Here is a 27536-nt window from a genome sequence, read left to right on the forward strand (position 1 = left end):
TACATGCTTTAATGAACTTATATATTAAAGCATCCCTGTGCATTCCAGTATATATGGAAGGCATGCACAAACATGCATGCATGCTTGTTTAGCATGCTATTGATGCATCACCATCGATGGAATGCTATATATTCATCGCTATAGATGGATGATGTAAGGACATATTAATATGGTGCCTTGGAGGATGGAAGGATATATTAATATGGTGCTTTTGAGTCTGATGTTTGTAAATATTAAGAAAGATTTGTTTCACTCAATTTGCTTTGTAACTTTTTTAGGTATGATGCTTGTGTAATGCATTATCAAAAGAAAACTTTTATCCCAATTAAGGTTTACAGAGATGAAATAAAAAACTGAGGTTTTTGCCTGGCCTGTGAGGTGTAAGCTCAGAAGTTTATTGAGGTGTACACCTAAAAAAAAAATTAAATAAAATAAAAAAAATAAAACTCATAAAAGTATGCATAATTCATAAATATGATAAACTCACTTTTATTTAATTTATCATTATAAAGACAATGCATGAATCTTAATTTTTAATGTCAATATAAAACAAAAGTTTGAAGCAAGGTTTAAAGTAAATACCCACTTAAAATTTATTGCATCACAAGGATCCTAATCAACAGTGGTTCGTCATGTGTAATAACTCCATCTTCCTCCCATTCTATCTCATCATCTTAAAAATATTTTTCAATTACTACATTCTTTTATCTTACTCTCTTTATCAATTAATATTTAATTCATTATAATCTAAAATAAATTAACAAATTTGTAACACAACCAAGTAATCTGTCATACTTAAATTATCTATTTAGATTTTTTCTTTTAAGTGGGGTTACGAATTAGAAACTACTTCAAATTTAGTATCCCTTTGATCTCTTTCAATGTTAGCATTCATATCTTCATTCTCATTATTATTAAAAGTTATTCCTTCATATTCATAGTCATATTCTTTCTTGTTTTTTTGGAGTTATTCATTCATCATCAAAAAGTTTATCATTAACAATCAAATGAACCATTCTATCACTACCATTTCTAGATGTCTTTCTTTTAATTTTTTATTAGACATAACATAAATTAAATTGTTCATTTGGCCTTGTAGTTAATTGATTCTTTCTCTTCATCTATAATTGGTTGAATAAGCTCTAATTACACGCTTGCAAACGAATGTTAAACAAGCTTAGGAAAGTTCACCGTAATGTAGGTCATCTCCAAATTGTGCCCACCAATATTCTAGAATAAGATGAAAATAAAATTATTAATCTATATTATGATAGGAAGCTTAGATATAAGTCATGAACTTTTAGATTTAAAATTATAGGTGAATCTAACATACTAGGTAAGCATGCTTGAGCTCTTATAAATCGAAAGATTTCATTCTTCAAATGAAAATCATGAAATTGATCATTAGCTTTAAGATAGTCCGCCTCAAGCAAAACTCTTTTTATGCATGCATGCAAACCAATTTTAACACCCTTATTCACATGTAAGTCTTTATCATAATAAAATTTGGGATTCAGGTAATACGTAGCAGTATGCAAATGCGATGTTGTTGACAATTCCATTTTTTATGAGTAATTTTTCATATATCTTTTTAAGCTGCTTGTCCTTTTTAACCTCTTGTTACTTTATCCTTTACTTCATTTATAGCTTTATAGATAAACCCATAGTCGAATTCCTCTCACCATCAGCCATTTGTAATATTTTTATTAAAGGTCCCGTGATCTTTAGAACTAAATTAATACTACGTCAACAAGAATCATCTTTCATAATAATTTTTTTCATTTTCTTTCCTTATGATTTTTTCTAACCAAGAATTTTTAATCCACTCTTCAGAAGAAAAAAATGTTCTTAAATTTTTGCACGGTCATGTAAGTCTTGGTATATCTTAGTTTTGGTATATCTTGTAACTGTCAGTTGGATAAAATTTTCATCTGTGAATTTTCTCATCAACTTTAATACCCAATAATAGTTGTCATTAAATTAACATATTATTTTTATTTTGGCCAAAATAGATTATGTTGTGGAAATTATCTCAACAATTCAACTATTAAATTAAGATAAGATGCAACTCATGAAGAACAATAAATCTTTTTTTTTCCATTAGCATCTTCCCTGCATCTTTATAAACACTAAGATTATCTATAAAGTTGAGCAATTAAGCTCTCTTCTGCTCAATATTCTTATCAAGCATTTTAATTAGCGATTTTTTATTTTTTATAAAGACTAATACATCAACCTACTTTGAAAAGTAACTCATAGAGGTTTGTTAGAAAACAAATTTATAATACTTCTTTGTATAATATTTGGCAAATTATCTGACTTTATAGTAGCTACTCTCTAAATCGACTTCTTTTTCTTTCATCAACCATTCTTGTCATTGTTCTATTCGCCTCATTTAATATTCATGTTTGTAGCTCACACCTGGCAGAAAAATCTAATCCTCACTTGTAATTCCTAATAAAGCAAAGCATATTGATCCACAAAGTACTCTTAACCACAATAAACAGAAATCGATTCTCATAAATATATTTAATAATATCTAAACATTCTGTATTTTTTGCGTTCTTTCGTAGAGACTAGAGAAGGATTTGCTTGAAAATCATTATTCCTATATTTATCCAAATTTCGAGCAAATATCCATTAGCATTCAAGCTCTATTTTCATACGAGAAAAAATAAATTTCACTTTTGGATTGATCTTGATGGGAACTGAAGTAAGAGCTCATCCCTACCATTTTCTCCATATTTCTTTGAGTTGCCTTTTTTTTAGGTGGTGTAATTTTCTTATATAATCTATGCATTCTCTTACTTTCATCTAGCACTTTCTCATAAGATTCAACATTTTGATTTGCGTAAGCTAAGTGAATTTTTAACCTTTTAGCAATTCCTTAAAGGGAAATTTACATACGTATCATGCGATTCTTATGGATTTACATATCTCACACCAAAACTTTCATATTTACACGCATGTAGCCGACCCACTTAATGGGATAAAATCTTCTTGTTGTTGTATTAAAAAGTTTAGTAAGCAAAATAACTTCATATCTTCTATATATTTTCACACTTTAATTGGGATACCTCAAATGCTGTTGATTTTCCATCCTTTATTATATTTACACACTCAACTTTCTTTTTGCTCGTGCGATAGTGAAAAAAAACAATAATAAGATCAGCAAAGTTGATCATATTTTCAAAATCTTCATTGAAAAGCTTATCAAAACATCTCACCCATTTATGTTGAATATCCTCATCCAAGAAAATCACTTTCTAATTTTTATCTTGATTACACTTAAATTAAAACTTTTCTTTTCTCATTCACTATCTTTAATATCTAATATACTATGACGATCAATAAAAATAAAATTCTTAGCGTGAAAAATTGTTCTCTTGGACTCCCTATGGTCCACCTTATATTTTTTCATCTATCTAAGTATTTACATTTAAAAAATGTTTGTAACAAAATATCTTATATTTTATCTTTTCTTGCATTATTATTCCACCACCAACTATATATATTTATAAAAATTTTTCCTTTTGATTCTTAAAGTATATTTTTGTGCCACTTGTTTAATAGTGCTTATTTTTTTATCCCACATAACATTAATTTCTTCACAAATATCCTAAATTTTAAAATCTTGAAGTTTACTGATAAAAATAATTTTATTTGTCTTTTAAATGCCTATATCTAATTTTGTGATAATATTTCATTATAATTTTTATCTTTCAACACTTCATTTTAAAATTCAAAACTAATAATTGATGTTGCGTACTTAATTTTCACTTGTAATGACCTTACAATTTTTGCAATCTCGTTGGTCCCTTTTTCTCTTAAAAAATAATCAATTTATGTTTTATTAAATCCATTATTATGAGTGATAATATGCTCATCTATTTTCTTAAATAAAATATTAGCAATAACATAATCATAAATTAAAACAAAATCCAATATGACTTTACCTTCTTCATTAATCACTCTAAAACTGTAGCCACAATGACTATTTCTAAAATATTCTCCCACTTTGCTAAAATATTTATTTAAATATCCTTCAATAAAATTTCTTTATTCCATAGGCATTATTTGTATTAATTATTCTAGGTCATTTCAAGTTTTTTTTGAACATATATTTAAATTCACTTGAGCATAAGCACTTATAATATAAAGAATCTTAGTATCAATAATAATCATTATGGTTGTAATTCTATCTCGAATGCTATTAGTTTTTACAACATTATTTTTTAAATTCTTCTCTATAATTACACTTATACCAACTTTTAATTGAATAGCAAAGTTTAACCTAAACTTTTAATCTCCTTGGCCTTTTTTCCAACCCATTACTTATTTTCCTATGAATAATAATATCTATTAATTTCATTAATTTACTTATGAGAGTACCTATATTTCAAGATTTTATCGTAATATTAGTTTCATAGACTAACTTTTTTGTTCGCATCTGTCCATAATTTGGAAATCTCTAGTTATTTAACACAATATTTAGGCGCCAGTGTAGCAACCTTGGCATAGTTTTCATTGTATTCGTGTTTATAACACGTTTCTTTTAGGGGATGATCTAGCATTTACACAATCATTTAAATGATTCATGTCACGATTTTTTGACAAAAATTTTATGCTGGTTGTCAACTAGACAACCCTCTATTTTTTGCATACAGGGCTCGAGACCCAGCAATGACAATGTTTACTAGTTATATAATGAAGGCTTTATTTGGCATGGCTTTAGCTGTTCTACTTTTATTGTCTAAGCTTTTCAAAGCGGCATTCTTAGCTATAATTTCAAATAAAGTTATTTTTTTAAGCAAATTTAAGAAAAGTAGGGGAAATTTTTCTCTGTTTCTCCATTTAAACAGACTGCTTTTTTATGACTATTTTTCTGGCAAAAAGGAAGGTGTAATGTCGAAACGAAATGAAACTGAAGCTATGAATTGAGTAATGAGACTTAAACAATTGTCAGTATCAAAGAATAATTTGGTTTATTCTAAAAAGATCCACCATAGAAGAGATTTTGGTGCTTACAAAATGATATTAAAGTATAGATAGCTGAGAAAAAATCTTCTCATTTAATTTGATATGATATTCAATTCATATGATATTATGTGCTATTCATCAATACTGGAGATTGAATAATACCTAACGCTTGATAATTTTAGGTGATTTAAATTTATTACATAGGTAATTTAGCATCTAATTGAGGATGTAACTATTAAAATTGACATCGGGTGCTAAAATTGAAAAATGCCTTAAGAGCTATCATTGACAAATAAAGGGAGATTTTATAAACTTGTCATAAGGTCGACTTTTAATGCATGTATCCTAGTGCTAAGTGGTAAAGAAGTCTCTGGTGGCCAAGTTGGGTGTGACAGAAATGTGATGTTAAGATTAATCTAAGAAGTGAGTTGAAGGCGCGCTTAGAGGGCAATTGATTATGCAGTTGGCACTTTTAAAATTCTTTTCGGAAATTTCAAATCCCTCACGAAAAACTTTAATGGAAGCAAGTGAATCGATTGGGTAATGTGCACTTCAAAATTTTCTTTTAGAATTATCACAAGTCAATTCGCTCACATGCAATCTAAATGATGCTGTGAAAGCTAAAGCTGATGTGAAGTGAACAACTAGATCTAATGCACTCACAAACTATATTATTGTAGATGAAATGATTTACTTCTTTTGAATAAGCTAATACAATGAGTGTATATTAAACCTCCCAAAACTCAAAAATATTAGATTGCAACTAGTCAAGTAATGAGTTCAATCCTACATATGAGACAACGCAAATGATCATATGGTGTGCATTTAAAAGTTGGCAGAATGTATGAGTTTTGATGGTCAAGCACGTTGTAAATGTTCCGCTCAACTAGGCTTTTTATGCTATTCAATTTACCACAAATAAAATAAAAATGACAATATGCTATATATAAACATTTGTGCACAAAAAGAGAAGTAAACTAAATTTAAAAGTATAATGTAATTTTGATTTAATATAAATGCGAATTGCAAGCAACCAAAACTCAAAACACAAATGAGATAAGTTAGCACTATAACAATTGTAGCAATCTACAAAACAATTATAAAATTTAACTAATGAAATTCTTACTTTTAAGTGCATGAAAATAAAAGCCAATCTATATGGCAACTAAGAACACTTCGATATTCTTTTGGTTTGTCTAATCCCAAAGCTTGCATTCACACTTAGCCAACATTTCACTAATTCCCACTAAACAGAGTTTTACCTTGAAACTCCTTGATAGCAAATAAATTCAAGACCAACACACTTTTTCGAGCGAGTGCAACCTTCTAATATCAAGTATCCCCTTTTATTAGAAATTATGCTAAGCAATGGTTATGGAACTTTGGAGCTGACTTGAACTCTTCACCTTTGACTCTCATATGCAATCTTTGAAATTGGTTGTGATTTTACCATATTCTTCAAAATGAAAGTTATGACTAAATGTAAAATTAAAAAAAAATACACAAAATTAACTTGGGTCTTAAGATATAAATAAGGGAGAGAAGTTTGGAGGGAATACACAAAGTTAACTCCAAGATTAAGATAGATAAAAGAGGGAAGGAGGGAGGGTATAATGCATGAGATAGTCACCAAGGTGACGAACACATTTGGGAGTTGAGAAGAAACCAGGCTAATGTTGTGAGTGTGCAACAACCCACCCATTAATTTTTGCATGTGCTTGTGACAAACTCACAATGGACATCAAAATGAATTACATGTTGGAAACATCAGCCTCTACTAAAAAAAAAAAAAGCATCAGTCTCAATTATTTAATGAGCACTTGTGACACAAGGGATTTTCCTCCAAAAGCTGAATCGGTTTGATCCGAACCAGTTCAGTGGAGATAAGGGGCTAAACCGACCCCTCTTCACCCTTTTTATTAGGCGGGAAATTTATCGCTTTTTTATTTTCATTTCTCGCTCATCCCACTTCTATTTTATGTGTTTTTAGCTCTATGAAAGGATTTAAAATAAGAAATGATTTAGAATAAGAACGGAGAATAACATATAATTATGATTTCAAATTTTATGAAGGGTTTAAAATAGGAAATAATTTAAAATGAGAAAGGATTTAAATATCAGATGGGAGAATAAAAATTAGATTTAAGTTTTAGGAAAGTTTTTAAAATAGGAAAGTCTTAGGAAGGAAAATAAGAAAGAAGGAAAGGAAGGAAAAATGAAAGGAGGAAAAGGGGAAAAAAGGGAAAAAAGAAATGAGGGAAAAGGATGGAGGGGGCGACAACCCCCCTCCGTTGAGGACCGATTGGTCCTCCTCCGAGCCCCATGTTAGCCTCCCGGGGTTGGGGGAGCTTTGACGTCATAGATTGAAGTTTTTGTTTCGTTTTCAACCACCATTGGATCCCACTGGCGACTACACTGTCTACCAAAACATTTAAGGTGTTTTTCTCACTTGCAAGCATACCTCCTTATCGATCTGTTCCAATTTGGCATTGTCCGAGTTAGAGGTACACAACGACGTTGGTGCTTCCGAGCCTAATTTTGAGAATATCTTATATGCTTCTCGCCTATGTCAAGTTGTGCCTCAACGAGATTGAGGGTTTGCAAGAGTTTGATTGATGGTGATTCTTATTATCTTCCAGGTCTTCCCTTTGGCTCTTGAAGTTTTGGAGAACTGACATCTTCCGCTGCGTTCTAATAACAAGAGCTTCACACTTGCCCGTCGTCTCTTCATATGGAACACCAGGGGCGAGGGCTGGAAGTGTAGCAGCTCGTGATGCTATCAGTTGGACGTCACAAAGACCTTCCATTGAAATTTTAAATTCTTACACCTTGCCTTCGTGATTTTTATGTCTCAACAAGAAGTTCTCCATCTTCTAGGAGGACATGAACCACAATCTCATCAAAAGTCTCATGTTCCTTTTGATCACATGGAGGAAAGACATTGAATGTATCCACGAACAAGGGATTTCCATGGGGGAAGCGTCATCGAATGAAAATTCTCGTTCAAACTGCTCTTCAGTGCTTGCGGTGTCTTCACCCAACTTTTCGATGATGTCCTGCTCGGCGAAGTAGATCACTCCTTTGGTTGTGTATTCTACTTCAACATGTCCAAATCCGTGGCAATTGCCACATTTTCTGGCTGTGACAGACTTGCAGATTGGTTTTGTTGGATAATAATCAGGGTGGTTGCTTGGTGTTGCGGTTTCTCCACTTAAGAATCTAGGATTTGCAACTTTTGACGGTAGTAAGTTGGTAAGAACTGACGCTGTGTTTCCTGCTTCATCGTTATATTTTCTCGTTCTTCTCTTCAACCTTTTAGGTCATGGTTGAGGGTAATCTCCCTCTGGAATTGCTCTTCAATATTCATAAGCCTCCGCGGAAGATGGTGGAGCTCTTGCCTTATCTCGTCCCGGGTAAGCTCGAGCATAGATCTCCTTAGCGGCATGGTTGACTGTTCGGGATCTTGGATGGAAAGAAAAGAAGGAACAAAGAAAGAAGAAAGAAAAAATTAAACGAAAGAAAGAAAAAAAATTGGTTGCCGTGTTGGAAGGTAGTGACCTCAAACCAGTTCAATTGAGAGAAGGGGCTGAATCGGCCCCTCCCCTCTTTTCATTAGGCGGGAAATTTTCCACCTTATTTTCTTTTTTCGTTCATCCTACTTCTATTTATATGTGTTTTTAGGTCTTAGGGTTACATCTTATGTTATTTCTGATTTTAGCATTATGAGGATAACTGTCGGCGTTTGGTTTTCCTTTTCAAGGACTGTATCTGAATTCGATGAAGTGCTCTGATTATCTCTCGTTTTAGGTGTTGACCGTCTCCAAAGGTCTGAGGGGTGCTTCGGCTGTAGCTCGACCCTGATAAGACATTTATCTTACCATACATCTGTTTTCCTTCTACAGTTCCATCATTTTATCTACCGCTGCTCCTTCCTTCCCACTGCCAATCACCGACTTGTCCTCTTCTAGCCACTACCACCCCTCCTGCTCTTCCCCCGCAACTGTCCAACACTCTTCCAACCACCGCAGCCCACCTGTTTTTCCCCCATAGCTATCCAACACTCTTCCCGTCCATCGCAACCCTTCTGCTCTTCCCCGCGACTGTCCAACACTCCCTCGACCATCATAGCCCTCTCCTATTATTGCTGCCACAACAACCCTCTCATGCCATCGCCTGGCAGTCTCCGTCTTCGTCTTCTCCTGCAGTTATCTTTTATTGTTTATGTATTTTGTGTTTGTCGATATTTCCTGCTTTTCAAGTGTCGTGTTTGTAGGCTCTTTCAGTTCAGCAACAATATTGTGTATATTTTGTGGTTTGGGCTTTTCCCTTCGGTATCAACTTGGCATGCAACATGTAAACTTAATATGCTTGTTCTAGCTTGAAGAAAATCGAGTATTACTTTTTTTTTCTTGAATGTCGAAATGAATAGCAACTCATACCAATTAAAAAAGCTAATTAGGAAATTTGGAAAAATGGTTATTTTGCAATATGTGTGAATTCAATGAACCTATATATGATTTTGAGTGTAAACGATGTTTTCGATTCAATTGTGATATTTTTTTAGATGTAATTTTGAACATTTGTAATTATTATTATTATGTATTTATTGAATTTTTTGATATAAAAGATGTTGAGAAATATGTGGCGTAAATTTTGATTGAATTGAAACTAAATTTTCTTGAATACATGCCGTCATGATTTAAATATATTTTGGGACAAATTTTTTGTATTGCATTATTAGGCATTTTAAATAGATTTTGATTCTTGTGTGCAAAAAACCATTCTGCGAATTATCATTATATGGTTTTTATGCTCTGAAATGCTTTTTAAATTAATTTTTTAGACTTATATTAATCATCATTTTATTGGGTTGTAGCTCCAGTGACGAACAAAATTAGAGAGAGTCGTCTTAGATGGTTTGGTTAAATTAAACGTCGATAATCTGATGATCCGATTAGAAGAGTAAATGTTTTAGATTTGACTTTTGTTAAGAAAGGCAGGTAGACCTAGGAAGATTTAGGTTTATTGTATAAAAATGATCTTAATTTATTAGAACTAAATGAAAATATGACACTAAATAGGACGTAATGGAGAAAAAGGATTCATGTAGCCGACCCCACGTAATGGGATTAAGGCTTTGTTGTTGTTGTTGTTGTTGCATGTAAATCATCATTTGAGGCTTTGTTAATGTTCTACCTCTATCCAATGTATTGAAAAGCTATTGACACTTCAAACATATATTAAAACAACCTTGGAGTTCTTATGAACCTAACGGCATGCATTTGAGTTTTCTTGTAATGGTTACTTTGATATTCATCCTCGACGTAGACTATGCTCCAATTGCTTAATTAACATTAAAATTTGTATACATAATTGCTGTGAATTGATTAATTTATAAAGAATACTTAGCAAACCATTAAACCACCAAACAAGATTTATTATCAGCAAATCAAATAATAAAATATGCTTGTGTATGCTTAAGAAAATAATTCCGACCTCATAACTTCTCAATGAATTTGAGTTTTGAACAGCTTTTATATGCTTTAACGGCTTTCTTTGGATTTTGGTAAGGTTCCCAGAAATATTCAAAAGCTCGGAAGAATATTCCTCACCAAGTTGATCAACTCAATTCTTATTCATGACTGAAACTTTGGTTGGCCGCTAAAAAGAGAATTCAAATTTGAATATCCTAAAAACAAGCATTAAATGTATATCCATGGAGAATGTTGAACAATTAACTTCACTTCCTAGCTTGACCATCCACATTAATAAAGATTAAATGAATTGTATTTCATTTTATAATTTTTAGTGATTGGTTATCTATTTTATTTGTTTAGTTCTTATTTTTAAATTAATTTAAAATTTGAATTTTTCTTGAAATTTATTCCATTTTTTATTTTAGGGGATCATTGTAAGTATTTGCATGCAGGAATAAAATTTGATTTTTTTGATCATACTCCTTTTCCATCTCTTTTCGTACTCTGATTGATTCTCCACAAGTCTAGAACCGGAGTCATTTCTACCTTTTCTCTTCTCTCTAGCAGGCCCATTGAGTTTCTCTTCTAAGGAGGGCAGTCTGAGTCTCTTTTCCTGTTTCCTCGTTCAATTCTCTACCAAATAGTAATCTCTAATCCTATCCTAATCTAAATATCAAGTTGGTCGTGAAGAATATATTAGGGACCTTATGAACACTTTTATCTGGATGAGTAACATGAACAAAAGATGATTTTTACTCTTATTATCTTCTATCAAATTAATATTATTTCTCGTGTTTGCTGATCTCTAGTGCACTTCTATCAATCTATTCACATTTGCCATTCAAATTTAATAGACATCAAACTATTTGGAAATTTTAAGCAGTTTTATTGCAACCTAATAATCTTGAAGGTGATTAAATGATTGTCACGCCTTTACTTTTTTTAAACCTACACTGTAATTAGGCTACACAACATTACTATAAAACACCCAATGATTTCTCTAATTATTGATACCATCCACTTGGAAAGATTGGACACCAACCCAAGTTGGGTGGATTGGGATTAAAGTTGGAGGTGTGGTGAGTTAAGAGTGAGATGACTTAGAAATAGTGGGAGTAGTGGAAGTGGCATTTATTGAATATAGGATGGTGTTAGGTGGTTTGAACATGTGCAAGGGTAGAAAATGCTCCCATTAGACGGTTAAAATTAAATAAATTTTGCAAGAAAACCTACACATAAATGATGTAATTTCTCATGCTACATTCAGTGGGATCTGAATGAATGTTTCATGAAGCCAATCCTTAAATAGATGGGATAAGGTTAAAGATAAGGATGATTGTACTGACTAAGCATTTGATCTGCTAGTAATTTGAAATCTGGACTTTTTAGGGTAGTTGAATAATTACTGCATGGATAGACGGTAAATATCTGTCATCTATTATATCTAATGAATACTATGAAAATGCTTGTCATCTTGAGGATGATTTTCATCAGTTAAGTTAATTTATTATTATGTTTTGTTCTTCTTACCAGGTTCAAGTGCATAGATTTGGATGGAAATGGCATTCTTACACCTAATGAGATGCAATTCTTCTACGATGAGCAGCTGCATCGCATGGAGTGCATGGCACAGGAACCTGTGCTATTTGAGGATATTTTGTGTCAGATGGTTGACATGATTGCTCCAGAGGTTACTTTCTCCTAGATATTACCTCAATTGCAATCATCCTGATCTTTTTTTTTTTTTTTTTGTGAATGATATCCTAATTTTTGTCAAATACCAACTTTGTGGTCCCTGAGAAAAAAACTTGTGTGCAGAATGAGAGTTACTTAACTCTTCGAGATTTGAAAGGCTGCAAACTGTCTGGAAACATTTTTAATATTCTCTTCAATCTTAACAAGTTCATGGCATTCGAAACTCGCGATCCATTTCTTATTCGGCAGGTAAATTTCTTATGTGCTGTTTTTGAGACTTTTTTATCCAAATTCAGAAACTTGGATTCTGATCCCTTTTGCTTTTATGTAAACAAAATTTTTTCAATTTTTTTTGCAGGAGCGTGAAAATCCAACATTGACAGAGTGGGATCGCTTTGCCCATAGAGAATATATTAGGTTATCCATGGAAGAAGATGGCGAAGATGCCTCAATTGGCAGTGGAGATGTCTGGGATGAAGCTGCTGAGGCTCCTTTTTGATTCTGAAGTGAGGAGCGCTTCTAATTTTTTTGCATCCATTTATTTTGTTAGTGGATATATGCTGTGAAATTTGTTTGCCGGGGTTTTATATATGAAAGAAAACTATTATATTCTGACATGGTGTATGGTCCACTTTGTTCCAAGCAATCATGATAGATGTAAATTCAATCACATCATATTTTCTTTTCCCCTTCTTACAACAAAACTCTGCAATGGCTAACATGTGAATGATTGTTATTAACATGGTCAGAACCTTTTATTCAAGTTCTTTAAAATTACCAGTAGAAATAAAAATCGAAGCTAAGGTAGTGTAACCCTGATTCTGTGCATGTGATGTCATATGTCTGTAGGTTCAAGTAGATTAATGTTTATTTATGTTTAGTACCACACATTCTGTTGACTATGCAGTAAGACATCTGCTTTGTTAAGACATTTCATGGGTCTACAGTTCTTTTCTCAGTATAAGTGGGAAAATCTCTCCTATGGACAAACTGTACATTTGCATCCTTGTGGGAGGAAAGCTGCTGTAGTCACTACATATAGTTGAAAGAATGTGGTCTTTCAATGTCTAGAGGACTTACTACACCTTTTTTTTAAATTGCCCATGTTTTGAAAATTTCCCTATGAAGCATATGCTTTAGTATTTGTGTGATAGTGCACACTAATCTATTAAAGTATTCTTAAATTAGGAGAAGTTAGAAATGTCATCATGCCCCATCCCATGACCTGCAGAACTGAATACAATGAAGGGCCACATTTCTCTCCTAGCCCCATTCTATAAAACTATTTTTTGATCAACTTCTGGATTAGCCCGAGGTATTCCCTCTCCTTGGTCAGGCTGAGATCATACATACTTTATGGTTGATTTTCAATATGCATTTGTTCGTGGACCCATCTAGTAAAGCCATGCGATTTTCAAACAAAGCTATACTAGCAAGACGTCTTCACCCCTACAAAATAAAATATAGATAAATGAGGTTACATTTATTTTGTAGGGGTATATGTATGAATTAAAAAGTTGGTTTGGTATCTTAGGTATTACCATACCTTTATGACCAAACAAACTCAATAGAGTTGCTTCATCTTATTTATTTAGCATCCATTTTTCAGCTAAGCAACTTGCATTAATGTATTTTTTGATTGAAACATTGATGTAACTTATTAGGTTTTTTTTCTTCGCCCTCCCTAAAAGTGTCGTCTTTTTCATTTTTCTTTTACTACTGGAAATGATAGTAATCAACTATTGCTGAAATACCTTGATCACAGGAGATGCACTTTAGTAGCTAAATTGAATAGCTTTTTTCCTATCTTTTCTTAAGGAGTATAAAGCAAGGTTTTTAATTCCCCAAAACCGTTCATAACAAGTTTATAAATCTTATGATGTGCTCCATATGTAGGTTTTTTTGACACAGCTACAAGTATAATGCTTGGCCAAAGCTGCTCCAGACATAGTTATTTCCATTGGATACTACCAGCACTCTGGCTGCATTAATTTCAGCCAACTATTGCATAGCACAAGATTCTTACTGCGTTATTCAAAACCTATTTGTTCCTGAGTTCTTCCCCCCCTGGTGCCAAAGCATGTAAAAGCAAGCTGCTTTCTGCATTTCTATGACAAATAATTTATATTCCTGCCAAAAAGAAAGGTAATAGAGAAACAGCCCATCCCTTTATTCTTCATTTAGAGACCTGGCTCTTAATTCAATGTAATGTCGATCGTCAAATTTAGTGAGAACTCGAGAATGGGTCCGTCTGTTCTTAATCTTCTCTTTTTAATCTGTCTGTAGAACACTTTGTGAAGCACTTCCCTGTTTTGTTTTCCGTTATTCCCTTCTATAGCCTTGTGTTTGTTTTTGCAGATATACATTGTTCTTGAGATATTTTATTGCATTTCATTATTTAATTTATGTTATATAATGGAAAAGAAGTGGAAAGCATATGCACATAGTACGCGTTTCAAGATTTGTCTTATTTTTTTTTTATTTTTAATTAATTTGTCAAGTTTGCGTTCATATGCTATTGTTATCACGTTTACATGAAGTATCATTTCATTGGATTAAGGCTCTGTTTGGGGCAGGGAAGCTGACTGCTTGTTTGAGATAGCTGCGTGAAAACAACTGTGGGACATCTATTTCTGGAAAAAATGACCATGGTGCCCCTGTTTGATAAAACTGTTTAAAAAAAGTTGTAACAGCTATATTTTTTAAACTTCTTAAGCAAAAATTCATTTTGGTAATAGCTCATTTAATGTTCTATTATTTTCAGTTATGATAATAGATGAAGGCAAATTCAAATAAGGCAAGTAATTGAATATCTTCAAATTTTGTTGGAGGCAATATGAGATGTTCTACCTACATTTGAACTGTCCTCCCACTCGAAAGTAAATAGAATAGCAACTGGATTAGCATTCATTTCTAAATCTACAAGTCTGCAAGCAATTTTAATCCACTTCTAGTGGAATACTTGAAATTTGTCACAATAATTTTATGTGTAGGAGGATCAGAAGTTTCATACAATGATTATACATTCTGATAGGTAAATAGATGCCCAATTGAATTAGCATGCAATTGTACATCTACTATTGAACTATCTTGAACTTTTATGGGACTAGGTTATCCAAAACAGTTGCGCATATTCCAATAGCTTCCAATTTAAAAAAAAGCATTCAGAACTTTTATGGGACTATCTTGAACTTTTGTCATAATTTGCATATGTTCATAACAACTATCCTTAGTTTCAACAGCACTTTAACAAAGCTTAGAAGAAGATGAACTTATGTTTACGGGAATCCTTAACACAAGTTAGTTTCACATAATCATCCCCCAGCAGCTTTAACAGTTTTAACCTGATCGTAATGTTGTTTTTAATCCAATCTTAATCATAAACATCAGAAAAAAAACACAACAAATTGGTCATTATCACCATTTTTTTAAGCCAAACTTCCACATCTTGCTACAACTACAGAAATCACAAGCAAGCATCAAAACATTCTTTCCAACCCTGCACATCATTGAAACATATGATTTAGCACATGTACATCAAGTTTTAGATGACTGGAAGAAGAAAGAACAAATCCAAACTGCCCTTAAATAATCATAACTGAACAAATTTTAGCATTAATTGCTGGAGATTCTGATTCACAATTATTGAAAGAAACCAAAAGCTGAATGCTAAATGGCTCTAAACAGTAAACTAACCGAGAAGCTATCGTTCTTATAAAACACTTACCAAAAAAAAAATTGCGATTCAGTGGTAACAAGCAGAGGATCCACCAAGAAAACATAAATATAAAAAAGCTAAGGGATTACAAACTATCTTATTTTTCTGTCATCGAGCCAGCTTAGCGAGCTTTATTTTTCGAAGTTGGTCTGATATAATTATAAATTGTTCATGTTCGGCTTGAGCTTATGTTGAGCTTTCGTACATTGTTTAAGTTTGATTTGTTTATTTCTTTTAATGTTTGAATTTGATTTATACTAGTATTTAAATAAGCTAAAAATTTAGACTATAATTTAGATTTTCATTTTAAAAAAAATTAATAAATAATATTGCAATTTTAATTGAAGTTAGTAAATTATCGATTATTAATTCTATAATATTTAAATTTTACTAATTAGTTATATAATTCTTATTAATATGATTACACTAGTTTAAATTTTATAAGCAGAAGATCTAAATTGATGCGAGAAGTAATAGGGATAATTATTTGTATAATTATATTAATAAGAAAGTAATAGTAATAAGGCAATTCATATTAATATCAATAATTGCAGTGTGATGGTTATAATTGTATTCAAATTGAACGTGAATTTTTTTTTTTTTGTGATTGTGAATGTCTCATTTTAAATTATAATTCACTAATTAATAAAATAAATATATAATTAATAATTAAATAAAAAATTATTGATATAATAATATATTATTATTAAATTTATAATTAACTAAAGTTTAACTAATTAAGTTTTATTTAAATAATATATAATATATATAATATAAGTTATTATGGAGTTTAATATTGAACATTTAAAAAGTTACTTGTTGAACAATAAATAAATTTGTTTGTGAATATAAATGAACAAGTTTGATTATGTTCATATTCAGTTTGTTTAAGCTTTGAGCTTTTAAAATTCATTCAAACTTGCTTATTAACTAATTTGAATAAAAATGTTTGAGGCTTAATCGAGTCGAGCTCAAGTTGTTCATCGAATGTATTGATTCATTTACAACTGTAGGTGTTGGATGAGAAAATCATAATAAGGCGGTTCATTTAGTAGTGTTCGTTTTCCTTTTATTCGATTACTACATCTAACATTTTTTTACTCCATGAATATATATTAATGCTTGTATAATATCATCCCACTAGTAAGATGAATTCGGCCTCTCTTTTATTATCCCACTAATTCACTCAATATATGATCATTAATAAAAGTCGTTTTTATTCTTCAGGTGCATCAACTTAAACTATCGAATATAATTAAAACACATGAGTAACAAATCCTTTAAATTATATGAAAAAATACATTAATTCTCGAGTTTTTTTAGGACACTTGGTGAAAACTGAAAAATTTAACATGCTTTTGTGCATTTGTGTTTGGCTCTATAAATAATCAAATCTAAACAACAACATACTCACCCAAACTTGGGTCATTTATAGCCTGTTGTCTTGGTGTCAATCTCTTTTTTCTTTGTTATACTCTAGTCTATAATTAAAGCCATGGAACAACTCTATAAGAATGTTATTGGTTTTCTAGTCACATGTGATAAGCTCCTTTGTTAAGGTTTGTGGAATATAATTCCTACGGTTGTCTTAATTCCTTATTTCTTATTCCTTTCTTATTTGAGATCCATGACTGAACATCAATGGAGGCCTTTTTTTTGGTGGGGAATTCTATGATTGTAGACCGAAAAAGTTCATTAAATACTATAAATGATGACAATATTCCCAAACAATGAGTCCTTATAATTAAACTTTATCACCAACTAGAAGTTCTAATGTTTGGTGGAGAATTTTTGGATGGGCGGAGTAGTACTTGTTCTATCATAAAATTTTCTTTTATCACCATTCTAAAAGTGATTTCTTTTTCCACCTAATTAATCCTTGAGGATTGAAATGCACTTCCATGAGCAATTGGTATTGTCCTTTGTGAATTCTTAAGTTGTTTAATTGTCTTCTTTGCAACTCTAGTAAAGGCCTTCAATGAGGGGGCTTGATAAGTTGCCTTTGATAAATACTCGTTTCTATTATTTGGAATCCCCATGAGATAAGTGAAATAATAATTTTTTTCAATCTGCTTTTTCTTATTGACCCCCACCTTTTTTAATTTTCTTATTGAGATTTTCTTCCCAAAATATGATTAGGGACTCTTTACATATTATGAAAGAGGTAAAACAACCTAACCTAATAGCATTTGCTTAGGTTATTATTAGGGTAAAGCTTGAAGCAAGAACTATGATAATTTAGACTCAAATAAATAACACTTAGAGAGCACTTGTTTCATTGCTAAGTTTTTAAAATATTTGAATTTCAACTATCACCAATTTTGGAAATAATATTATGTCAAAAAACATATTAGATAATACAAACGTTCTTTAAAAGAGCACTAACAGGCAGTTGAAGATGTTATAGAGAGGAATTACATAATACTTGGTTTATTTTTTCAATTTTAACAAGGATCAATGCTAATAGCACGCGGGAAATCATCATTATTCAATATATACTGGTAGTTGTACAAGTTTTGTCGGATATCCAAACTTGCCTTCTACACATTATAGATCACATGATTGTGCCCACAAATAATCATATTGTTCATTGAAAGCTAAGAAGATGCTTGAAGTGGTCCATGAAAATGAGGAATTGAAAAAAATAGTTCTATAAAAAAACAAAAAAATAGAGTAAAGAAGGAATTTATGAAGCATCAATTATGAGCCATTGATATGTGAGCTATAATATCTCCCACATGCAACATCTTCAAAGTTTTGAATAGTAGATATGGTTGTGGAAAGGATGAAAATGCTTCAATATTATGTGGTCTCTTACATGATTTCATGTACTTTCCACTCAAATAAAAACCTAAGAAGACAGAAAAAATGATTGAAGAGAAGTGAAATATGAGGCCTCTTTATGGAAAATTGAGCTATATCACACTATATGATTAATGTATTTTGATAAACTCAATGACTAATTATGGATGGTTTTAACCAAATCAATCATATGGTATTTTATGGATCAGATAATATAATTTATATTTGTCAACAATATTTATGATGATTATTTTGATATGTAGTATGATAGGGAATATATAATATAACATGATTTATATAATATAATAATAATAATATAATGTGATTATTTTATTCTAAATACATTATTTCTTAATTTGGTTTCTATATTTTCTTAAAATTTCACTATTAACTTATACTTACATAAAAGCACCTCTTCAATAACTGAAACACTACATTCATGAAAACCAAACATATACAAGCATACAACATAAGTGAAAATAATGCATCGAGAAGGTATGAAGTACTTAAGTGGGTATAATAAAGGTTGAACATGCACTGATAATAACATAGTCATGGAAAATGGTACAAGTACCTTACTCGTACTTTTGTTCTTAGTGTAAACCTATCATGATTTAATGATTTATTAATATGTCAACAAATTGATTCTCAATATTCATAAATTGAATATCCATGTTGTTTTCAAATACATATCTTTAATAAATGTGTGGTATATATCTTTGTGTATCAATCTAGAGTGTTATATAGTATTATTCTTGATCCAAATAGCATTCATATTATCCTTATGTTAGGCATTGCATTCATTGAGATTCCAAAATTAAGGAACAACTATTTAATCCATAGGACTTGAGCAATTTAGTTTCTTCTAGTTATATACTTTAACTTCAGTAATGAATCGATCAAAGAGTTTTTTTATTGGACATGATGCTAGTGAATGCCCTATGAATTGAAGAGTTTTTAATATACTCTTTCTATCAACCTTATAACCCAAAGTTTAAATATGAATATCTAATAATGTAAAACAAAGTGTTATTTCTAGGATAATAAATGCCCAATGTAATGGTGTTTATTAAGTATCAAAATATATACTTAATAACTATCATATATGATTCTTTTGGATTAACTTAAAAACATGTACATAAGTTAACATTGAATATGATGTTAAATATGCCTTGAATCTATGGACATGAGCTCATCTCCAACATAGGACTCATCATTTAAGAAAAACTAACATCATGAGTCCTGTATAGCTCTAAAAGTTATATCATTAATAAATATTTTCTTAATTAAGTACTTTATCCAATTTTTCTACTTAATAAGATCATGTCAATATATCCCTTAGAAAAATCATTTTTATTGAAGAGTTTGCTAAATTTTTCATACCAAACCATTGGAACTTTCTTTATTCTAAACATGTTTTTTTATCCTTAACTTGTCGTTATGATCAAGCAGTTAAGTTTTAAAGCTAGGGAGCTGACTAACGTATGCATTCTTTTTTATTAGATCTCTTAGATTTTTTTTTTGTACATCCATCAGATATATAACTTCAAGCCCTTGAAGCATATAAGTAAAAGTATCAATCTAATAACATCAAGCTATAATATTAGTATGTGGTTTTTTATGTCTATTTATTTTATCTAATTAAATCTCTTTGTAACTAATCTTATCTTATTTAGTTTATTTTTAAATCCCATTTTGTTTTAATGGTATTATATCAGTAGATCTTAGTAATAATTTTCAAATGTCATCTCTAGCAAATTGATTCAAGTTCATGTACATAGCCTCTATTGAAAATTCATCCACTAATGCCTCTTCTACCTTGGTTGGTTCTATAAATTAGATGAATAAAGTACTACTCGCTTCCTATCCAAGTGCATATATAATCCTAAACTTACAATTGATTTAACAATAATTTATTCTGGAATGACATGTTATATGCTTCTACTGACTAGCCAGTGATTTTTTCTTCTTATCACTTAGCTCTAAAATTTTAGCCCTAGTTATGTTATCTTCATTAATGCATAATTCTTGGTCTGGCTATAGTTATATTTCTCAGTAAAAGTCTATTCAATCTCTTCTCTCATGAGGGTTATTTTATTAATGACTCTATAAAAATTTTTCTACTAAATAGTAACCCAAGAGCTCAACTTCAACAACTTTAACTGTAAAGTTTTTAATATTTCATTTGCCACTATTCAACATAAAATATTTACACCCAAATAAATAAAAAAGAATTAAGTTGGTATTAGGCCTCAAATTATTCGTAGTGAATTTTATTCAACTAGGATGACTATTAACACTATTTATAACAAAATAAGACATGTTTATTACTTGTGCTCAAAATTTTCTAAATAATTTATCTTCCTTTAGCATAGATGAGGTAGCCTTAACTAGAGTTCTATTTTTTACTTGTACTATGTTATATTGATATTCAATTCTAAGTGTATAAAAATTATGTAAAATCCCTAGCTCTTTATCGAAGTTCTCAAATTTCTTATTCTCAAACCCTCGTTCATGTTTGTTATGCATTATAAAAATTAATTATCATAATTTCTTGGATCCAAATTACAAATAATCTAAACTTTTTTAGGGGTCCACTTTATGCAGAAGAAATTTCCCTTAGATAAATTTGTGTAATCATTTACTATAACTGGTTGATAAGATTTTTATTCTAGATTAATTATTAATAGATCCAAAAAAGCACATATGAAGTATCTCTAGGGATTAAATGTGACAACTATCTTTTTATAAGAAATAATGATCTTGCTTATTTTTCCGGCCAACATGTGCCACAAGGATGATAAGTGTATTCTAATCTAGGAACTCCTCTAATTAGATCTAAGTGAGTGATTTTTGTAAGCATATACATTTTAGCATGATGTAGCCTCTTATGTTATGATCAAGGCTCATCTAATGGTTTTTATATAATAGATTTCACTTATCTCATATATATCATTAATATCCACTATGTTAATAACATTAGTCCAAGTTTTTCTTAAATACTTTTTGTTGTTTAGTTTCAAACAATAGGATATGGGATAAAAATTTAACCTCAAATCTTTTATCATAAAGTTGACTTACAATAAAAAGTTATACTTTAAATCATTAATTAAGAGGAATTTTTTTACTCACAAAATGATTTCTCTTATCAATATCTTGAAGAACAATCACTCCTTCATAATGCTGTCACTAAGAGTAACTTCACCTCCTTTATTTTATTGTCAGTCGTGTGTGTCCATTGCTCATTTTTAAGGTATCACATGCCTCTATCAATTTTGTTATGAAGGAATAAATACAAAAAATATGCGACATCTTAATTTCTTAAACACAAATCACCTTGAGTTTATCAATAAATGATGATGTCGTAATAGAAGTGCAATTCTAACCTTAGGAATTCATTTTTATATGATTCTAATGTATGTTAAGTATCCATATGTTTCACATTAGTAACACTTGATACTATACATAAAATTCATGAATTTATAACCTATTTTAAACATCTTTTATGAACAAAAGTAGATGTAACATGTGATGGCTAACTGCAGTGTATGTATGTGTGAGAAGCGTCATAAAAAGGTATTAATCTTTGTAGAGCATCTCTTAAAATTTAATTAATAGTAGTAATTGATCATATTTTAACACGAAGCTCATACTTTTATTTACTATTATAAGAGCTTATTTATGCATAAGATTGTATTTCTTCTCATGTTCTAAGTATAAGGATTAATTTTCTTTTAAATTCTTGTCTATTCTTAGTCAAAAAATAAAATGTTACATTTTTTTACTAGACATGCAAAAAAAATTTCCTACAAAATATTAGTAATTTAAAATTATTACATAATTTTTGTACCACTAAAAAAATTTTAACCTTTGTAGAAAATTCAAACACTTAAAAAAAACTTGTGAGTGTACATTTCATAAACTAAAAATTTTATTTCAAAAATTAAAGAGTCAAAAATCAAAATCTCTTAGTCAAATGACTCCAATGGTTCAAATCCTTAAATCATTTAGGATTTGAGGACTATATATGATTGATGATAAATAAGGTAAATATTTGAACATTATTTTGTCATTGTTTCATGAATATCTAATTGAAATAAAAAAAAATGTGGAGCCACACATTGCCCTCAAAAGATATAACAAGCCTTATGTTATCCAATCAATTAAAAGGACTAAAACTATCTATGGTGAAATTTCTTATTGGGTTCACTACTAAAAATAAGTTTTTTACAGTGCTTATTTAAATACACTTTTAAAAAAACGTTGCTAAAAATATTTAAAAAAACGCATCAAAATATTTAGAACTGTTGTTAAAAGACTTTGTACGAGTAATATTTACAACAATTTAAAATCTACTGACTGCAATGAAAATAGCAGAGGTTTATTGTTGTGATAACCAGTATAAAGTATTGTGAAAACACTTTTCTTTTCCCAATAGCGGCTAGAGTTGGACAGTGACATGTGCTAAAGGTTTAATGAATGTATTAAAAAGTTGGTAGAGAAGTGCTTGATTAGTGAAACTTAATGATGAACCAAACAAAAAATTATGCTATTAAAATTGACTGTCTAAATGAGAATTCAAGGGAAGTATTAGAGTTGCTTAGAGATTATAAGTTTACATATTGATTATAAATTTGGATGCCAACATGGAGAAAAATTATTGTACCATAAATGAAAATACATCCTATGATGCAAATTGCTCCTAAATGTTGATCATAAGGACCTAAATGCTACACATATGCTAGTTTATATCTCATCTTTATCATTAAATAGACAATGGGGGAAATCATAAAATAGTTAAAAATAGAGTTGTAAACGAGCCAAGCTGAACCTAAGTTAGAGCAATTAATCGAATTTTAGCTCGACCTTAAGTCTATTGAGTTCAAGCCTTTTTTTATTATGAAATAGAAAGAACGAAATTAATTTAAGCTACTTTTATAATAAAAAGATAAATATAATTAAAATATAAAATATTAATTTTTAAATAAATTCAATCTAAAATCTTGAAATTTAATATAGTTTGAATATATTCCATAATAATATTTTTTTTTAAATGATTTAGTTCACAAATTAATGAGCCTAATCAGGATTAGTTTGAGCTTGCCCTGTTAACTCATCGAGCACAGCTCATGATCCATCTATTAAGTCGAGCCCGAGTCCCCTCACAAGTCAAATTAGCTCAATGACACCCCTATAAAAGGCCTTAAGTAGAAGCACATGACCTTTCCATTCAAATGACATATTATCAAAAACATTCCTAAGACTGCTAAATTCAATAAATTCTCTTAATATAATTGAAATAATTGAAAATTAGAATGCTTCATGATTTTATTTTTGAAAGATTTACATCCATAACACACAACTGTTACATATTTATATATCTAACATATAAATTTTAATCTTTTATCCTATTTTAAAAAAAATAATAATAATAGTGTTTTTGTCGTCTAGTATTATAAATATATACATCAAAACTTAGATGTTATATATGTAAATGTATAGAAATTATGTGATATGCAGAAAAAAAAAAAAAAAAAGAGCGAAATTATCAGACAACGGCGACAGAAGCGCAGCAGCTGCTTAACCACGTTGTATGCATGCAATTACTTTTATACTTAAAGCGCCGCAGCTTTTGGAAAAAATATAATGTTAATACAGTTTTCGAAAGGGACCAAGGCGACCACCTATAATAGGACCTCCGCTGTATCACCTCTGTTGTCTGAACGTTGCTCATGTCTGAACTCCGGATATAATATAATAGGACCTCCGCTGTATCACGTCTGTTGTCTGAATGTTGCTCATGTCTGGACTCCAGATATAATATAATAGGACCTCCGCTGTATTACGTCTGTTGTTTGAATGTTGCTCATATCTGGACTCCGGATATAATATTTATTCTCTTATTAAAGGTGAGAAAAAAACATTCAAACGTCTTTGTTACACTGTTCATCTCTACTACATTCTCTTATCAACTCTTTCAATCCCAAAGGCGCCGCAAATCTGGGATTCGTGAACATAATCCCCTTTGCTATTGAAAATTGTTTTTTTAAAAAGTAATAGCTCGAAAAATTCCTATGATCTCTAAAACACGATGAATGTTTGAATAAAAAGTACGTTGTGGCATAATGTCAGAAGATCAGGAATGTGATCCATAACACCGGAACCAAGGGACCTCACGATCTACAAACGGCGAATTTCGCCATTCCAACAGACAACTTCTTCAATTCATCAGCCTACTCCGCGAGTGAAAGGAGTCGACCTCATTTTGTTTAGGGAGCGAATATTATGTGTAGTAATCTAAGGTACGGGCTCACGATATTGAATGATATTGAGATGTTATGATGATGAATATCAAACCAAACATGTCACTGCATAATATTTGTACAGCAAGATATATGAGTGGAACAGTAGAGATAACATATTATATTTTTTTGATATATTTTTCCATTTCTCCCATGGTTTTATATAAACAGATTTCCCAAACTAAAAGAAAAGCTTCTCAAAAACAAAAGGTACTACCAAAAAGAGATCAGAAAGGAAGGAAAGAAGAGGACGACAACAAAACCGAAACAGAAAGCGGCTGTCGAAGCTGAAGAAAGAGAATCGAGGGCAGGATGGAGAATTTGAGTTTTGTTGCAGGGGAGAAGGTTGCCGAGATTGCCCTTGCTTCTTACGTGGGTTCGGAACTCCTCGTCGATGCAGAGCTTTGGATTACCGGCAAGCTTGAGCTTATCGCCGATGGAAGCAATGAAGCCGGCGGTAAATGGGATACGGCCATGGAGAGAGTTGTTCTCCATGTTAATCTCCTTCGCGCTCCGCTCCAAGAGCCGAATCTGCTCCGGTAGTTCTCCCACGAGGAAATTGTTCTCGAGTGACAGATAACAGATGTTTTGCAGATATTGGCCGATGGAAGGTGGAATGTTCCCGGTCAAGCCCAAATTGGACAAACCTAGCCCTGATATACCCCCAAGATTTTCCCAAATTTCAGGGATTCGACCTCCGAGAGGGTTGTCGCTGAGATAAACTTCTTTGAGGTTTTGCATCTCAGCCAGTGCGACGGGAACTCCGCCGGTGAGCCGGTTGTGGCTAAGGTCGAGGAACTCGAGCCGCTTTAGATGAGTAAAACCAGCCGGAACAGGGCCGGTAAACCTGTTCGAGCTCAGATCCATCTTCACGAGCTCAGCAAGCCGCCCGATCTCGGGTAAGATGTCGCCGAGGAAGTTGTTGCCGCTTAGATCAAGAAGCTTCAAGCACTGGAGATCCGCAACGGTGGCAGGAACCGATCCTTGCAAGCGACTTCTCGATATGACGAGCTGCTCCAGATTACGAAGCTGGCCGATCTCCGACGGAATCACGCCGGAGATTCCGGTACCGTAAATGATGAACCGCCGAAGGCGCACCAATCGGGCGATGAGAGCGCTGAGGTGGCCAACGAGGGCGGGGTTATCGTGGATCACAAGTTCTTCAAGGCAAGTGGAAATGTTCCAGAAAGACGACGAGATGGCAGTCTGGCCAAAGCGGAAGCAGCGGTAAAAGAATAAGCGGCGAAGGAATGGAAGAGAGGAAGAATGGAGAGAAGGAAGGGTAGCGTTTATGCCGCATTCCGCGTTGGAGTTGAAGTCCGAAAGGTAGCCGAAGTTGAGCTCGGTGATGTGTGGAGTGAATCCACCGGCGCCGTCCGAAAAGAGGTCGCAGACGACTCCGTGAGGCCCGGAAAGACACATGTCATCGGGGTAGAGAGATCTCCATTCGACCGCAGAGTTGATTGATTCCAAGGCGAGGTATGCTGCCTCCTGTTCGGCTGCCGGAACACCGGCGGCGGCGAAGGTGATGCTGATGATGAGGAAATAAATGGGGCAGAGAAAGAACTCCATTAACGAACCAGTGACCGTTGTTCTACGGAATTGGTTTTTAAAGAGGAGTTGAGGGTTTTGTTCTACGGAAATGCCATGGCTGAATGAAAGGACCGATTTTGTCTTGTCTTTGTTTGCATGAAATGGAGAGCATAGAAGCTGCGGAAAGCTGCGGAAAGCTCCCCGAGGTGGAGATGAAGGCCAGGGAAGCCAGAGGGGACCAGACAGTGGAGTAATTTATTGTCGTGTTGCCTGTTAGCATTCATTGCAATGTGGCCCTTTTTGATGTTGTAGTAAGTGCAACCTTCTCTGTTTATCCCCATCCCTCATGCAGAACAGTCCCCTTTCATTTATTTTCTTATTAAACCCTGGCAGGCGGATTTTTTTGAGAAATAAAATTTTATTGGTATTTCTCAAAACTTTCATTTTTATTCCCATCATAATATCTTTATTTCATTATTTTACGATAGTTGTTCAATTCAAGGAGATTGATCAAACTATCCGATTTACATGCACCAAAAAGTACTTAAAATTTGCACTTGTTAGCCCTTGTGCCAAGGCAGCCTTTGCTATCGTGGACTCTAGATTTTGTACCTACGACATCTTTCTCACGAATTGAGTGACAGTATGCTCGGAGGCTTTCCTTCTGGCCCTGCTTGATGTGTCATAGGGACTATGAGTCCTTGCGGGGCTTTAGGGCGCTAACAAATCGTGTCATGAATAGCTTCTTAAACTCACCGAAGGAAGTAATAATTCCTGCCAGAATGCCATGGAGCCACATGAGGGTCAAATCTCTTAACAGGGTGTAGAACATCCAACAGTTCAATGCATCTTAAACTTTGAAAACGAAATATAACCAACTCAAAAAGATGTTATCTGATTAGCTGGATTGCTTCGAACCTTGGAGGGTTCTAAAGATGGAACCTTGAACTTCTCGCAGGGTTCTGCATCCATAATCTGTCGGGAGAATGCATTTTCTGGGTGACAGTATACTCATTTCGCCTCGCTTGT

The 27536-nt window shown here is 32.2% G+C and overlaps 2 protein-coding genes across 2 annotated transcripts in view; one reads left to right on the forward strand and one right to left on the reverse strand.

The window, feature by feature from the left end:
• Window positions 1–14209, forward strand: part of LOC110030494 (probable serine/threonine protein phosphatase 2A regulatory subunit B''delta) — a gene marked incomplete at its 5' end in the record, with an annotated part of 34245 nt that extends 20036 nt beyond the window's left edge. Inside the window, 4 exon segments of the mRNA XM_020733222.1 lie at window positions 11991–12147; window positions 12276–12401; window positions 12511–12658; window positions 14049–14209. Of these exon segments, the coding sequence (XP_020588881.1) occupies window positions 11991–12147; window positions 12276–12401; window positions 12511–12651 (424 nt within the window).
• A 10868-nt stretch (window positions 14210–25077) lies between these two features.
• LOC110030496 (piriformospora indica-insensitive protein 2) lies at window positions 25078–26897 on the reverse strand. Its single transcript, XM_020733230.1, has one exon. The coding sequence runs from the start codon at window positions 26544–26546 to the stop codon at window positions 25188–25190; it is 1359 nt and encodes a 452-aa protein (XP_020588889.1). The 5' UTR covers window positions 26547–26897; the 3' UTR covers window positions 25078–25187.
• Between the last annotated feature and the right edge of the window lie 639 nt (window positions 26898–27536).

This window comes from Phalaenopsis equestris, unplaced genomic scaffold (genome assembly GCF_001263595.1).
Source record: "Phalaenopsis equestris unplaced genomic scaffold, ASM126359v1 Scaffold000727, whole genome shotgun sequence".
Taxonomy (NCBI): domain Eukaryota; kingdom Viridiplantae; phylum Streptophyta; class Magnoliopsida; order Asparagales; family Orchidaceae; genus Phalaenopsis; species Phalaenopsis equestris.